The sequence below is a fragment of the Trichechus manatus genome, unplaced genomic scaffold, assembly GCF_000243295.1.
Source record: "Trichechus manatus latirostris isolate Lorelei unplaced genomic scaffold, TriManLat1.0 scaffold00054, whole genome shotgun sequence".
Taxonomy (NCBI): Eukaryota; Metazoa; Chordata; class Mammalia; order Sirenia; family Trichechidae; genus Trichechus; species Trichechus manatus.
The window spans coordinates 14205874-14222027 of record NW_004443990.1 but is presented as its reverse complement, the minus strand read 5'-3'; the positions used below and the strand labels follow the sequence as shown (position 1 = coordinate 14222027).

Here is a 16154-nt window from a genome sequence, read left to right as displayed (position 1 = left end):
TATAATGATTAAAGGACCAATCCACCATGAGGACATAACCATAATAAATATCTACGCACCCAACGTCAGGGCTCCAAAATACATAAAACAAACTCTAACAGCACTGAAAAGAGAAATTCACACTTCCACAATAATAGTAGGAGACTTCAACACACCATTCTCAGTAAATGACAGAATAACTAGAAAGAAACTCAAAAAAGATAGATGATTTAAAGGCCACAATCAATCAACCTTATCTCTGTAAAAATGGCATGTGGGCAGCATCTGACCTCCTCTAACTTCACAAGGGGAAAGGAGAATCAAGATCAACAGCCCAAGGCTGATTCCTATGAGGTGGGGGTCAGACTTGCCTCCTCTCTCTGCCATTTTTACCAATTCTGACACCAACCATCCTTCCCACGACATTCTCTACTTCTCTGCTGGGTTCAATAATTCATTGCAATGGCCACACAGAACTCACAGACCATACTCACGATTATGGGGTTTATTAGGCAAGTAACAGGTTACAATTCAGGCTCAGGAATCTCAAGGATACAGTTCTTCTATCAGGAGAGCCTCTTCCCAGTCATGCTCACAGACACACCTCTCCCAGGCCCCAGGCCTCTGCACAAAGGCACTCAGCTTTCTCTCTCTGTGGGTCAGGAAGCCCACCATGCCATCTCCTGCTGCCAGGTCTCTGCTGCCAGGTCTCTCCTGCTGGATGTCTCCTGCCAGCACTTATCACCGTCTTCAGGGTTACAGCTCTCTCTCTCTGTGTCTCTGCTTCCAGGAGCTTCTCAGCACAGAGATCCTGGGTCCAAAGGATATGCTGGCTCTTGGCCATTCTTCCTTAATGGTGGAGGCATCTTCTCTTCTCCGCCTCTAGGGTGGCTCATTTCAAGCCCAGAGAGATGGCAAAACTAACTAATCCCTTTCGTGGGCCACAATTACCCTATCACACAGTTCCACTCAATTACTTGGGTGGGAGTTACAAGACCATGACTAGAAAGTCCACACACAAAAGTAATCAACTGCACTGCAACCTCACAGACGTATATAGAAGACTCCACTCAAAAGCAGCAAAGTATACATTGTTTTCTAATGCACATGGAACATTCTCCAGAATAGACCACATCTTAGGCCACAAAGCAACCCTCAACAAAATCCAAAACACTGAGATAATACAAAGTATCTTCTCTGGTCACAATGCCATAAAAGTAGAAATTAATAAAAGGAAGAGCAAGGAAAAAAATCAAATACATGGAAATTGAATAACATCTTGCTTAAAAACCACTGAGTAATAGAAGAAATCAAAGATGGAATAAAAAAAATTCCTAGAATCAAACAAGAATGAAAACACATCATACCAAAACCTTTGGGACACAGCAAAGGCAGTGCCCAGAGGTCAGTTTATAGCAATAGATGTACACATCAAAAAAGAAGAAAGGGACAAAATCAAAATGTCAGCTAAACAGCTCAAACAAATAGAAAGAGTACAGCAAAAGAAGCCCACAACCACCAGAAAAACAGAAATAATAAAGATCAGAGCAGAAATAAATGAAATAGAGAATAGAAGAACAATAGAATCAACAAAACCAAAAGTTGGTTCATTGAAAGGATCAACAAAATTCACAAACCATTGGCCAAACTGACAAAAGAAAAACAGAAGACGACACAAATAACCCAAATAAGAAATGAAATGGAGGACATTACAACAGACCAAACTGAAATAAAAAGTATCATAACACAGTACTATGAAAAACTATACTCCAACAAATTTAAAAACCTAGAGGAAATGGATAAATTTCTAGAAATACACTACCCACCTAAACTAACACAAACTGAAGTAGAAAATCTGAACAGACCCATAACAAGAGAAGAGATTGAAAAGATAATAAACTCCCCCAAAAAAGTCTTGGCCCAGATAGCTTCACTGGAGAGTTCTACCAAACCTTCAGAGAAGAGCTTACACCAGTATTACTCAATTTATTTCAGAACACAGAAAAGGGATACTTCCAAATTCATTCTATGACACCAGCATGATCCTGATAACAAAACTACACAAAGACACTACACAAAATAAAGAAAATTACAGGAGGCGGACCCAACATGGTGCTACAGACAGAAGCACCACACCATCCCTCCATAGCCAAGACCCAAAAAACTAAGTAAAACAGAGACAAACGTCAATCCTGGAACCCTAAGCATCAAATGAAGAGATAAAGAACTCAACCAAACACTGAATGGAGTAAGAAACTGACAGAGAACAGAGAGCAAGGAGAGGTATGGAGTGGAGGTCCCCTATCAGCTAATGCGGCATAGAGTCACCATCCTGGACTCCTCAGCCACTGAGAACAGTGGACAGGGATTATGGGAAGACAGCTTCAAGGAGCTCCCAGCAGGAGACAGAGCAGTTGGTAACTGATACATGCTTTCCCACCCCCTATCCTTCTTCCCCTTGCTTGGCCTCCACCACTTTCTGGCAGGCCTTGGTCGCTTGACTGGGGAGATGCTGGCTCCTTGCTCCTTGGATTCGCCCCACCCACACCAGCCGGCTCCTTCACTGCCATTTTTTTGTTGCTCTTGTTGCATTTTTTGGCTTCTTTTGGTTTCTTCTCTTTCCCTCTCACTTCCTTCCCTTCCTTTCTCTTGAACACCTGGCTCTGCAAGCCATCTCTGCTCCTTCTTGACAGGCTGTGAAGTGCCGCTCAGCTGAGGAACCACTTCCCTGGTCTGCACCACCATGCCAGTGGGATCCCTGGGAGCATTTGTTTTCTTTTTCTTCATTTCTTGGTTTCTCATCTCTCTCTACTTTCCTTCTTTTCCTGTCTCCTGAATACCTGGAGCTGTGTGCCATCTCCACCCCTCCTAGATGGGCTGTGAAGTGCTGCTTGGCGTGGAAGCCACTACCGTGGTCCACGTCGCCAAGCCAGCGGGCTCCCTTGGGTTTTTTTTTTTTTTTCCTTTTGTTTTCTTGATTTCTCTCTCTCTACTATCCTTCCCTTCTTTTCTCCTGAACACCTGGAGCCATGTGCCATCTCTGCTCCTTCTAGATGGGCTGTGCAGTGCTGTGCAGCTGGGGAGCCACTTCCCCAGTCCACACCACCACACCAGTGAGCTCCCTTGGGGCATTTTTTTTTCTTTCTCTCTTCTAGGTTTCTTGTCTCTCTCTACCTTCCTTCCTTACCCTTCTCCTGAACACCTGGTGCCATGTGCCATCTTCACTCCTTCTGGACAGGCTGTGCAGCACCACTTGGCTGGGGACTCACTTTCAGTGGGCTCCCTTAGGACATTTTTTTTTTCTTTTTTCTTTGTTTCTTGTTTCTATCTACCTTCCTTCCTTTCCTTCCTCCCAATCACCTGGTCTTTTTTTTCTCCCCTTTTTTTCTCAGTTTCTTGTCACTCTCTACATTCCTTCCATTCCTTTCTCCTGACCACCTAGCCACGACTGCCTTTCTCTCTTCTTTTTTTTTTTTTAAATCTAGCTTCTTATAGCTCTCTCCCTTCCTTCCTTTCCTTTCTCCCACTGACCTAGCTGTGTGTGCTGTACCTGTCCCTTCTTGATGGGCTGTGACTCACCACCTGGCTAGAAAGCCACCAGCACATGGCTTCCTCGGGTCTGTGCCACTCCAACAACAGGCTGCCTTAGCACTTTTTAAAAAAATTTTTGGCTCTTATTTATCTCTCTTCTTTTCCTTCTTTCCCACTCCCACTTAGCTCCACACACCACAACCTCCCCCATCCCACCTATCTGCACCATGCATGGTGCATCGCACCCCTGAGCAGCACAGACACAGTCTACTGGAACCTACCCTGCACTGACCCCCAGCCCCACCCTGTTGGCCTCAGTATGTGCCACAAAAGACCCAGCCCAGCCCTTCCCCTTCCCCTGGACCTGCCCTGCTGCACCCCAGCTGAGCAACTGGCCCTGCCCATTGGACAAGGTGGTGAGAAGTATCATGCCCACAGACAAGTAAACAACAAAGAATGCCCAGCTCGCCTGCTCAGACATAACCAAATAAAACAAAAAATCAGGACAAAACAAACAAATCTACAATCAATAAATGAAGAAAATAACTACTGAATGTCCCGAAGACAGTAGACAATATCAAAATATAAAAAAACAGGACAGGATGGTTCCAGTAGGCATCCAAAATAAAACACCAGATGACCTTCCAGTAGAAGGCACTGGAACTACCTGATAGAGAATTCAAATCTCTAATATTCAGAGCTATCCAAAAAGAGCTGAAGGAAAAAGCAGACAAAAATGAGGAAAAAACAGACAAAGTCATGGAAAAGACAGACAAAACAATGGAAGAATTCAGGAAAATAATACGGGAATAAAATGTCAAAATTAATTCACAACTAGAAATCATACAAAAACAGCAATTAGAAATCCAAAAGATAAACAACAAGATTTCAGAAATGGACAGTGTCATAGAAGGTTTGAGGAGCAGGTGTGAAACAATGGAAGACAAGATCAGTGAAATTGAAGACAAATCCATGGATACTACTTTGTTTGAGGAAAAATCAAAGAACAAAGAAAAATGAAGAAACCCTAAGAAACAAAAGAAAATTACAGACCAGTATATCTCACGAATATAGATGCAAATATTCTCAACAAAATTCTAGTCAACAGAATTCAGCATCATATCAAAAAAATAATAATAATACATCCCAACCAAGTAGAATTCATACCAGGTATGCAAGGATGGTTCAACATTAGAAAATCAATCAACATAACCCACCAAGTACATTAAAAAAGGCAAAGAATCACATGATCATCTCAATCGATATAGAAAAGGCATTTGATAAAGTCCAACACCCTGATAAAAACATTCCTGATTAAAACTCTGAATAAAATACGAATAGAAGAGAAATTCCTCAACATAATAAAGGGCATTTATACAAAACCAACAGCTAACATCATTCTCAATGGAGAGACACTGAAAACATTCCCCCTGAGGACAGGAACAGAATAAGGATGCCCTTTATCACCACTCCTATTTAACATTGTGCTGGAAGTCCTAGCTAGAGCAATAGGGCAAGAAAAAAAAATAAAGGACATCTAAATGGGTAAAGAAGAAGTAAAAGTATCCCTATTTGTGGATGATAGGATACCATACATAGAAAACCCAAAAAACTCCATAAGAAAACTACTGGAACTAATAGAAAGATTTAGCAGGATACAAAATAAACATATAAAAATCAGTTGAATTCCTATATACCAATAAAGAGAACTATGAAAAGGAAATCAGCAAAGCAATACCATTTATAACAGACCCTAAAAAAATAAAATACTTAGGAATAAATCTAACCAGAGACATAAAAGACCTATACAAAGAAAACTACAAAACACAACTGCAAGAAACCAAAAGAGACGTGTATAAATGGAAAAACATACCATGCTCATGAATAGGTAGACTCAACATTGTGAAAATGTCAATTCTACCCAAAGCAATCTACAAATACAATGCAATCCCAATTCAGATATCAACAGCATTCTTTAATGAGATAGAAAAACTAATCATTAACTTTATATGGAAAGGAAAAAGGCCCCAGATAAGTACAGCACTATCGAAGAAGAAGAATAAAGCAGGAGGCCTCATGCTACCTGACCTCAGAATCTACTATCCAGGTATGGTAGTCAAAATAGCCTGGTACTGATCCAATGACACACTCGTTGACCAACAGAACAAATTAAGAACCCAGATGTAAACCCATCCACCTATGGTCACCTGATCTTTGACAAAGGCCCAAAGTCCACTAAATGGGGAAAAGACCGTCTTTTTAACAAATGGTGCTTGCAAAACTGGATGTCCATCTGTAAAAAAATGAAACAGGACCCATACCTCACACTATACACAAAAACTAATTCAAAATGGATCGAACACCTAAATATAAAACCAAAAACTATAAAGATCATAGAAGAAAAAATAGGGTCAATGCTAGAGGCCCTAATACACAGCATGAATAGGATACAAACCATAACTAACAATACACCAACCCCAGAAGATAAGCTAGATAACTGGGATTTTCTAAAAATTAAACACTTACGCTCATCAAAATATTTCACCAAAAGAGTAAAAAGAGAACCTACAGACTAGGAAAAAATTCTTGGCTATGACATATCTGACAAAGGTCTAATCTCTAAAATCTATCGGAAAATCCAACACCTCTACAACAAAAAGACAAATAATCCAATTAAAAAATGAGCAAATGATATGAGCAGACACTTCACCAAAGAAGACATTCAGGCAGCTAACAGACACATGAGGAAATGCTTGCGATCACTAGCCATTAGAGAAAGGCAAATCAAAACTACAATGAGATACAATTTCATCCAGATGTTACTGGCACAAATCAAAAAAAACAGAAAATAACAAATGTTGGAGAGGCTGCAGGGAGACTGGAATTCTCATGCACTGCTGGTGGGAATGCAAAATGGTGCAACCATTTTGGAAAACGATATAATGCCCCTGGACACCCTTTTACCTCAGTACTGAAGTTACTCCTAAGGTTCACCCTTCAGCCAAAGATTAAACAGGCCCATAAAACAAACAATAATACACGCAGCTCAACCATGTATATGAGTCTAAATCAGCACACCAGCCCAGGGGTAATGATGAGAAGGCAGGAGGGGACAGGAAAGCTGGACGAATGGAAATGGGGAACCCAAGGTTGAGAAGGGGAGAGTGCTGATATGTCATGGTGTTGGCAACAAACATCACAAAACAATATGTCTTGTTTAATGAGAAACGAATTTGCTCTGTAAAACTTCATCTAAAGCATAATAAAAAAAAAATTGACAACAGCAGCTCAAAAGATTAGACAGGAACCTTAGGGGGCAGTGAATTTATGTTAATGCAGGAGCAACAACTCAGAAAAGGAGGGTGAGAATGGTTGCACAACTCAAAGAATGTAATCAATGTCACTAAATGTACATATATAAACTGTTGAATTGGTGTATGTTTTGCTGTGTATTTTGTCAACAACAACAAAATAAGCAAAATCATATTTAAAAAATAAAGAATTATCTATATGAGATTAAATGGACAACAGTAACTCTAAAACACAGACAAGAACTTTAAGGGGCAGAGTCTAAGTTAATGGTGGTGAAACAACATGGGCAGAGATAGGGAGAATGATGACACAATGTGAAGTATATAACCATTGTCAATGAACTGTACATCTAAAAATTGTTGAATGGGTGAATGATTTGCTGTGTATATTTTCGCCAAAAAAAATTATCAGAAAGGAAAAGTTATTTCAAAGAAAAGTATTTTAAGGAAGTTTATCCACAATGCAGTTAAGAGCTATTTTCTGTAGCTAGATCTAAGTTCCTCAGCGTACTTCTCTACTCGATTTATAATCTAGAGTGTCTTAATTAATTCCAACTCAACTATAATATCAGTCTAAATAAGTATGTGCCACTGGTACATTTTAGGAAAGCTCCTAGTATGTGAATAACAACTGTATTTCTAAATGCTTTCTAATATTAGGATGTCAGCAATGTTAGGAGGAGATCCTAGATGAGAATTTAAGTAATTCATAGTGATTTTTCAACTTGCTCTCTAGGTGCTAAGCCCACTCTGTTCCTGAGTCCATCTTCTTACTTCCATGTAAAAATGGGATGGTAAAATTAAACAGTGGAACTCAGAGACTCCAAACCTGAAAAGCCATCTGTTATAATCACCTAACCTATAATGCAGCACTGACAAACCAGAAAAGTAAGCAATGAACTTGGAAACACAGGGGAAATAAATATGAATAAATGTAGCAGAAATTATAGGATTTCTGCAGGGTGTAATGGCTTGTAACGTGAAAAAAATTAGATCTATGATAGTTACATCAATATGTTGGAAAGATGGTAAACCTTGAAACTTACCTGATTTTCCTATATTTAAAATAATTAAAAATTATCTAAGCATTATAATATAATGAGGTAAAAATGTTATTACCTTAATAGCTGGCACTAGAATTCCTCTTAGGGAGAGAACTGTGATTGAAAATAACTTGATTTGCTGTGTATGGATGTTGGTGGGAAAACTTCACATTAAACAGATAGTTAAACTGTCTTTTGCTCGTGGCAAGAAAAAAAAAATTTTTTTATTTTTTGTTTTTTACTTTTCTCCAGACAGGAAAATGGGAAACATGCCAGTGAGAAGGCATGAGCCTGGGAACTACATCAAGTGAAGGGCCAGAAGGCACTCCCTGAAGACTGGGTGGCAGAGGGGTCTTTTAGAAATAAGGATGTCTGATACTCAAATTGAAGTTGTTCAAAATATGCCCACTGGATCTCCAATGCTGTTTTCTACACTCACAAGGGCTTCATGTGGGTAGATGTTTATGGAACTGAGGATATGTCTAGGCCAGGGTTTCTCAAGCTCAGCACTACTGATACTCTGGGCTGAATCATTCTTTGTTGTGGGGGGCTGCCCTGGGCACTGTGGGATGTTTAGCAGCATCCCTCACATCCAATAGATGCCAGTAGTACCCTCCCCAGTCGTACAACCAAAAATGTTTCCAGACATTGCCAAAAGTCGCCTGGGGAGTAAAATCATCCCAATCTGGAACCACTTGTCTAAGCCTACTTGACCCAGGACAGAAGGGATATGTGGCAGTAGGGAAGCCTGGAGGGAAAGGTGACCTTGAGAATTACCTGGATCTTGAGGAGAATTTGGGGCTATAAGGAATTAGATTTACATAGAGTTAAAAGGCCTGGGGAGCCCACCTGACATCTAGGTTATACCCACAGAAAGCTCAAATATTTCTTTTTTTTTTTTTTTAAGCAAAGGGGAGAATGTAAACCTTTACCTTTCCTTCAACTGAGAATTAATGCAAAAATAGTTTTTTTCACACACACACTATTCCATAACACGGTAAGGAACATATATCCTTCCTGATAATGTGCTCATTTCAAGTAGCCTCCTTAGAGAATCTCTTTGTTACAAAACAAGATTTTAATTAAAATATCAAAGTAGAAAAATTACATGTTTTGGAATCTAGAAGAGTATAGAGAATTCCTCAAACTGCAGACTAGGTGATGACAGAAGCAGTGAAGCTAACTTCTCTCCTTCCTCCATAAAGTTTCATGGAAATGATCACTGGGCTCTGATGTAAGGAAGAAGGGAAATGGAGAAGCCGGAGAGCGAAGGACAAACCACTGACGTAAGCAAAAGGCCAAGTCCGCAAGTTTTCATGTGCAGAGGCACTTGTAAAAATAGAGGTTAATAAAACTTTCTCAAACAAAAAATTTTTTAATTTAATACATACTTACATGGTATTTAATACATATCAGATGCTATTCTAAGTTCTTTTCAAATATGCATCCCTTTCTTCTTCATATAAACTCTATGCGATAACTACTATTATTATTCCCAGTTTACAGATGAGGAAACTGAGGCCCAAGGTCAAGCAGGCAGTAAGTAAGTAGCAGAGTCAGGATTTGAATCAAGGCAAATTGCACACAGAAAATATACAGGACCACAAGAGCACACTAAAGTTCAAAAAGAAGAGGCCATCCTGAAGGACTAGAGAAAATGTCTCCTTCTGAAGTAAATTTATTAAATAACAAATGTTTCAAAAACTTATAAAATAAAATTTTATTTTATTTCTAAAATTTCTCAACAACATCCAAAAAGACATTACATCTATAAGCCTGAGATTTAGAAAAAGGAAACAACGAGTAATGAGGAAAGAATACAGGAAAATATTAAAGAATAAATAAATGCTGAATTTAAAACCATAAGGAAGGCAGTGACAGATAACGAGAGACTAAATATAGAAAGCAAATTCAGGGTCCAGTAAATATATGATATAAACCCCCGTATAAGAGACTAAAATAGATGGAGCAGAAGCAATGATAATGGAGGAAAACTTTTCCAAGTGAAAAAAAAGACCTGAGTTCCTAGATCAAAAGGGTCTACTACATACTAGGCAAAATTATTAAAAAGTCTAAGACCTTGTCACAATCTAGTGATAGTTTTGAGAACAGAGAAAAACATCCTTTAAGCATCACAGGGGATGGGAGGAATGAGTTACAAAGGAAACATAGCAGGCTGGCATTAGACTTCTCCACAAAACTGAAGACGAGAAGATAATGGAGCAACTTCTAGAGGTTGAGTCTGAGGAGAGGGAAGGAAGGGAAGGATTGTGACCCTAGAATTTTATGCCCACAGCTAAGTTTACATGAAAGCAAGAGAGACACATTCTCAGACATGCAGGGGATCAGAAAATGTATTATCAAAGTATACTTCTCGCGAAATTCTCAGCATTATATTCTACATCGTCATTCCTTAGAAGTTTATGCACTGTCCAATACAGTAGCCACTAGCCACATGTAGATCCTAAGCAGCTAAAATTTAGCTAGTTCAACTAGGAATCCATTTTTTTATTTTAGTTAATTTAAATTTAAACAGTCACATGTAACTAGCGCCTACTATATTGGATACCACAATCTAGATATCTAAAAGGTAAATTAAAATTTAAAAAGCCATGGGACAAAAAGTTAGCAATGAACAAGTTTAACAGAAAAAAATATTATTATTTCTATGGTTTAAAATATTATGCAAATGTCAAAAATTAATTCTTTAAATATAATAAAAACACTAATAATTCTCTGTGTCTAATATATTAACAGTTTCACATTTTACACTGGAAGAAAGAGCCAAACAATATTGTTTCATTCCTAATGTTGCTAATCAGAGGGACACTGATCTTTTTTTTTTTAAACTATAAGGGTAAAATCACCAGTGGAATAAAAATAGGATGTATAACTTCTAAATAACTTGAATTAAAAAAAAAAATTAATGACGTAAGAAAATGCTCAGGAGACAACAGCAAATGGAAATACTAAGTGGAAGAATTAGTATACGAAACTGTATACACAATATGTCAACTTTCAAAGTATGAACTTATAATAAAAACTGAAAGAAATATTTGGAGAGTTAACAGTAGTTGACTATGTGATTGCATATTATTGTGTTTTCTACAATGAGCATTATTACATCTATAATCAGAAAAAGTTAACATAAAAATAGAAATAAAAGTATAATCATATTTCACCTTTCAGAACTCAATTGACCAGTAACCTCACCTATCTAGAAGACAACCCACTATGAAAATTTAAGCAAAATAAACTCTGAGCTGCCAAAATACACGTCACAAAGTCCATGCATAAAGGCTTGGGTACTTTGTCTATCAAGAGAGCCACTTATACCTTCCATTACACATACCTTAATTCTAACGAGAGCCCCTCATACTTCCTTTACACATATCTTAATTCTAACAAACTTGGTTATCTGATGTTCCTGTAGCATTAGGGACGCAGACATACTGACAGCAGTGCAAACTGATAGCCCTCGGCCTAACAGCAGGAAAAATGGCAAAAATAAAAAACAGACATAGACACTCAAAAACCAACCCATGGGCAGTATGGCACAAATATCTCAATATATCTCTGTAAAGTATGATAGCAGATATTCACTATAACTCTGAATTAAAACATGTTCAAAGGAGGTCAGTTTGAATACAAGATTGGTTGGCTGAAGAAATCAGAAAAGTTCCTAATGGCTTTTAGGGAAAAAAAATTGATCACAAATGTTTAAAATTAAGAGTTAGGGTGCTTAAAGAGAATATCCTCAGCAATCCAGAGCAACTCACTCTTGTGAGTTCCACATAGTTGAAGTTTTACTATATTGAAAAGGATTTTATGGTCAGCTACGACAACCAATACAAATTTGGAGAACAATCTGGAAGGAAATGATTAATGACTATTTCTTTTCAAGGAAGTTTAAAAAATAAGTAAACATAGGCATATGAGAATCAGTGTTAAAACAGCAATTGCTACTAAACGCAGCTGGTTGTGGACATCTTTTGGCTTACATCCATATCCCAAGCAGGATTTAGGTATCATGTAGGTAGGTGGGACCTATTAGCTATCAGGGTAAAGTCAGTAGGCCACATTTCATCACACTGAACAAACTGTGAACTACAACAACAAAAAATTATTCTAACTACTTCATACTTGCCTCTTTTGCTTCTACCTTCAAAAACGGGGCTTGACAGACAAGGAAGAAACTGATTATGTTTATATCTGTGGAACAAAGATTATGCAAACTGCCAGCGCTCCGTTATTTTTATTTTCAGTGTGTTATCACAAAACAAAAACAAAAAGATAACTGCTACATCTGCAGCCCAATGATTTGATAACAGACCTGAATATTTCCTCCTCTTTCAATAAGGCAGAAGACTCCCTTCATTTTATTTATCTATAAGGGACTTCTTTGCTGATATGAGACTAGTTACTATTTCTGTATGAGAGCTTGACATAGTCTATCTGAGGAAGCTGTTTCCTGAGTTACTCTAGAAGCCTCTCATTGCTGTGACATTTGCCAAAATTTGGAACAATTTCTTTATTTTAATTCCCCATCCTCCATACTCCGAGGGCTAATAAGAGAAAAACATAGTCACAACCATGGTTAGTGACCCATTAGCACTCTTACCTCTCTGAGTTTCTATTTGTCTTTTGTTTTTCTTTTCAATAACCTTAGTTTGTTTTTTCCTGATTACAAAAGTAATACATACTCATTGTTACAATTCAAGCAATACAAAGATACACAAAATAAAAATTAATAATCTCCTTCTTACACTCTCTTACTCCTCTCCCAAGGAAACCAATGTTAACAGCTTGATGTATAATTTTCCTACTTCTTTCTAGGCTTACACAAACATATGTATGTGGGTTTTTTTTTTGGTTTTGTTTGTTTTCAAACAAAAATAGGATATTACAAATACTAATATGCATCTTGCTTTTTTTTGTCTTAAAAACATGTCATGGACATTTTCTGAGTTCATATATATAAATATATCACATTTTTTTTAATGGCTGTAAAGTATTCTATGATATGGATATCCCATAATTCATTCAACCATCCCCTCATTCTTTCCCAACTCATGGACATTTAAGATGTATCCTTGCACACGTACTTCATGTACTTTAATTTCAGTAACATGGATTCCTAGAAGTGGGATTTCTCAGTCAAATTAAACATTTTCAAATGTTTAAAATTTTATCTGTACACAAAATTAATTTTAAACCTTCAGAATTTCTGTTTCCTTCTTCATTATGCAAAAGTGTGGCATAAACCTTTTACAATGCTTTGCATATTTATTTTTAAAAGCAGACATTATGTCAAAAAACGCCCGTCGTTTATGCCCATGTGGTTATAAATAAATAAATGCTTAAGTTATGGCTGTGATGGCCAGCGTTAAATCACTGTGCAAATGCTTATGCCTTGGTTTATGAAAGTAGTAATTCATTGTGGAAACTCCACCCCATGGCCATGTGGCAGCACTAAAGCAGTTCTTACATCCTGTGACTCCCTTCCATTGTGTGACCATATAGAGATCCGGACCTACATATTTTCTAACTGGCAACAGTTAAACTTACAAAGAAGGGGAGATGAGTAAACAGCAACAGATGATCAACTGATGGCCATTTTGGGTTCCTAATATCCACAAATTATTTGTAACACAATGAATAATTCTGCTGGTCTACACTAGAGACTGTTTTCCATACAAAATTAAACCTACAACCAATAAGTTGGTATTATGACATGACTGTTTCAAAAACATCTTCAACTATTTTTCAAGAGAATCACTGGCTGGATCCCACTTTACATTTTTTTCCTGTACTTGAGATTCAGACTCTAACTGCAAACTTAAAAAAAAAAAATGCCTTAAAGAAATACAACGACCAATGATGCTCTTTAAAATTTAACCTCAGACTCCTCTTTATATCGTAAAGACCCGAGTACCAACAGAGATTGTTAAGACACAGCAAGTTTGATACAGAAGTATGTGACATGCAATTAATCTCCATTCATACCCTGCTCTACTTGTCAGCAAACAAAGGCTCTGCTTTAGAAGGAGATCTGAAGACTTCAATTAAAAACAGTCAGCTAACAAGAAAATAATCTAAGTTAAAGGAAGTTGGCAGGTGCAGAAATGAGTTGTTTACCAAAGTGTCAGTTCTGAATAATAAAGGACTGCATATCAAAAATGTTGAAGGAGTTTCACTGCAAGCTTCTGAAAATAAAAAGGAATTCTCTACCAAGGCTACACACAAAACTGAGGTATTAGTTTAACAAGCTTGTAAAATAGGTTTCCTTTCATCAAATGACAGATACAAAAAAAAAAGAATCACTTTATATCTTTAAATGCAACAGCAGAATTAAACTTCTTGCTACAGTTTCTTCCATCCTGGAAACCAAAGACACAGCCTCTTGTCACAAGGCTAATATTGAACCAATAGCCAACTCAACACTAGAGCGAAAGGCTGGATTGCTTCATCTTAGCAACCTTGGCAACTCTCTTTTACCTCGTAAATAGTTTTCTATTCCTAAACTTTAGACTCACTCAGGTCATAATTAAAATGGTTTTTGGAAACCTCACCTCAAAGGAAATATCTAGTTGACAGTTTTTACATAGACGCAATCCAGAATGGAAATGGTGTTACAAGCAGAGATCTAAAGAACTTGCCAAATATTTGATTAGGAGGCATTTATATCAAAATAACAAGGTAATGGAGATGTAAAACCAATTAAATTGAGAGAAACCGAAAAAATGCTGCTTGCCAAAAGCATGACCTGCCCAAAGAAGGCCATCTGTTAAATATGTGCCAAATATGTCACTTAGAAGCCAAAAGGCTTAATTCTAAATGGTTTTCTCTGAGACCGTTATTTAACTGCAGATTCCAGGTCTCTCTCCTTCCTAGAAGGTCAGCTACAGCAAAAATTACTTCCACCATGAAAAGTGTGAACTGAGCAGATGATACTGCCCATTAGCGAAAAGTCTCTTTAGAGTGTTAGAAGTACGTGTTGAGTGTTACTGAGTATGGCCTCAACCTTTTAAAAAGATTGCTTAGACACTATAGTTTGAAAATGAACACACCACAATGGGCCAATTCTACAAAAGGAAGAAATGTAATACTGAATAATAGCTAGCCTTGGGTTCAGTAATGAGATTCCCTAGACATCTGCAGGCTGATAAAGTGAGGCCTGGGGTTTCAGCACTGACAAAACTGACATTAACCATCAGGCCTTGACCAACAGAGGGTCACCCGGGAGTCCCTCATGGAACCTCAGGGGCCTCTAAGTAGGAAGGTGAGGATCCTCTGTGAAAGGTGGTGAAGTCAGGGATGGGGAAAGGGGATGAGGAGGGGGAAAGCCTACAGATGGAGGGGGTAGTCTTGAGGGGGAAACGACAGGTAAAGGACCAAGAACCTAACCTCGAGCAGTTTAGAAGTCTGGGAGGTGAAGTGTAGTGGAGACGCCTTGAGGAAAAAGAAAATGTGCAACTGGAGAGAGTGAAAGGGACCTTGAAGTGAGTGGATGAAAACCTAGTTTTGAAGGTTCTGGAAGCCTTGAGCGTTCTAGAGGGAGGTGAGTGAAGGAGCTAAGGAGAAAGCCCGGCCTTGGGAACCCCTGGTGTCTCCTTTCCTCCCTTCAGCTCACCACTTGACGGACTTCCCAGGCGGTGGAGGGAGGGAGCCGGGGGGCTGGGCCAGGGCGTTACCTTCTAGGAGCCAAAGGATCTCCTCGGGGAGAGTGACGGCGGCCTGCATTTGGCGGGCACCGTAGCGAGGCCGGAGTGTGAGACTGGAGAGGGACTTGAAGGCCTGCTCCAAAGCCCGGCGGACTGGAACGTGAAGCGGGGGGCCGCCGCGGAAACACCTGTAACTCTGCCGTCGTCTCCCGCCGCCTCAGCCTGGCCTAGCCGCAGGGCGTGGCCGCGGTCCCGAAGCGCGCTCAGGAAGTGGCGCGCGCGGAGGGCCGGGGGCGCGCCCGGTGGAGCTCGAGGCCAGGGGCGCAGCCCGGCCGTGGGGGAGGGGCGTGCCCGTGCGCGGGGGCGCGCGGCACTCTTGCCCGCGGCCTGAGGTCCGCAGGTGGAGTGGATGGAGGGGCGGGATGGCTGCACCATGCGAGGCCAAAGGGTTTCCCCCCAGGCTCCTTGCCAAAACGAAAGACTTCACATGACTCAAAGGAACCACGTCTCTTTTAGACCTTCGGTCCTAAGCACTGAACAGTTGGGTAAAGGCTTGGAAGCCACAGTGATGCCTGAAATGGGGTGTGGGCCGGCAGAACCCAAGAAAGAGGTTAGTCCGAGCCAGG

The 16154-nt window shown here is 39.3% G+C and overlaps 1 protein-coding gene across 2 annotated transcripts in view; it reads right to left on the bottom strand.

Moving 5' to 3' along the window:
- The window catches only part of SKAP1 (src kinase associated phosphoprotein 1), a 287114-nt gene extending 271363 nt beyond the window's left edge, over positions 1 to 15751 (bottom strand). For both annotated transcript variants that reach the window (XM_023732793.1, XM_023732794.1), the window contains exon 1: positions 15559 to 15751. In XM_023732793.1, coding sequence (XP_023588561.1) covers positions 15559 to 15607 — 49 coding nt within the window. In that variant the 5' untranslated portion in view covers positions 15608 to 15751. The remainder of the gene's footprint in view (positions 1 to 15558) is intronic.
- Between the last annotated feature and the right edge of the window lie 403 nt (positions 15752 to 16154).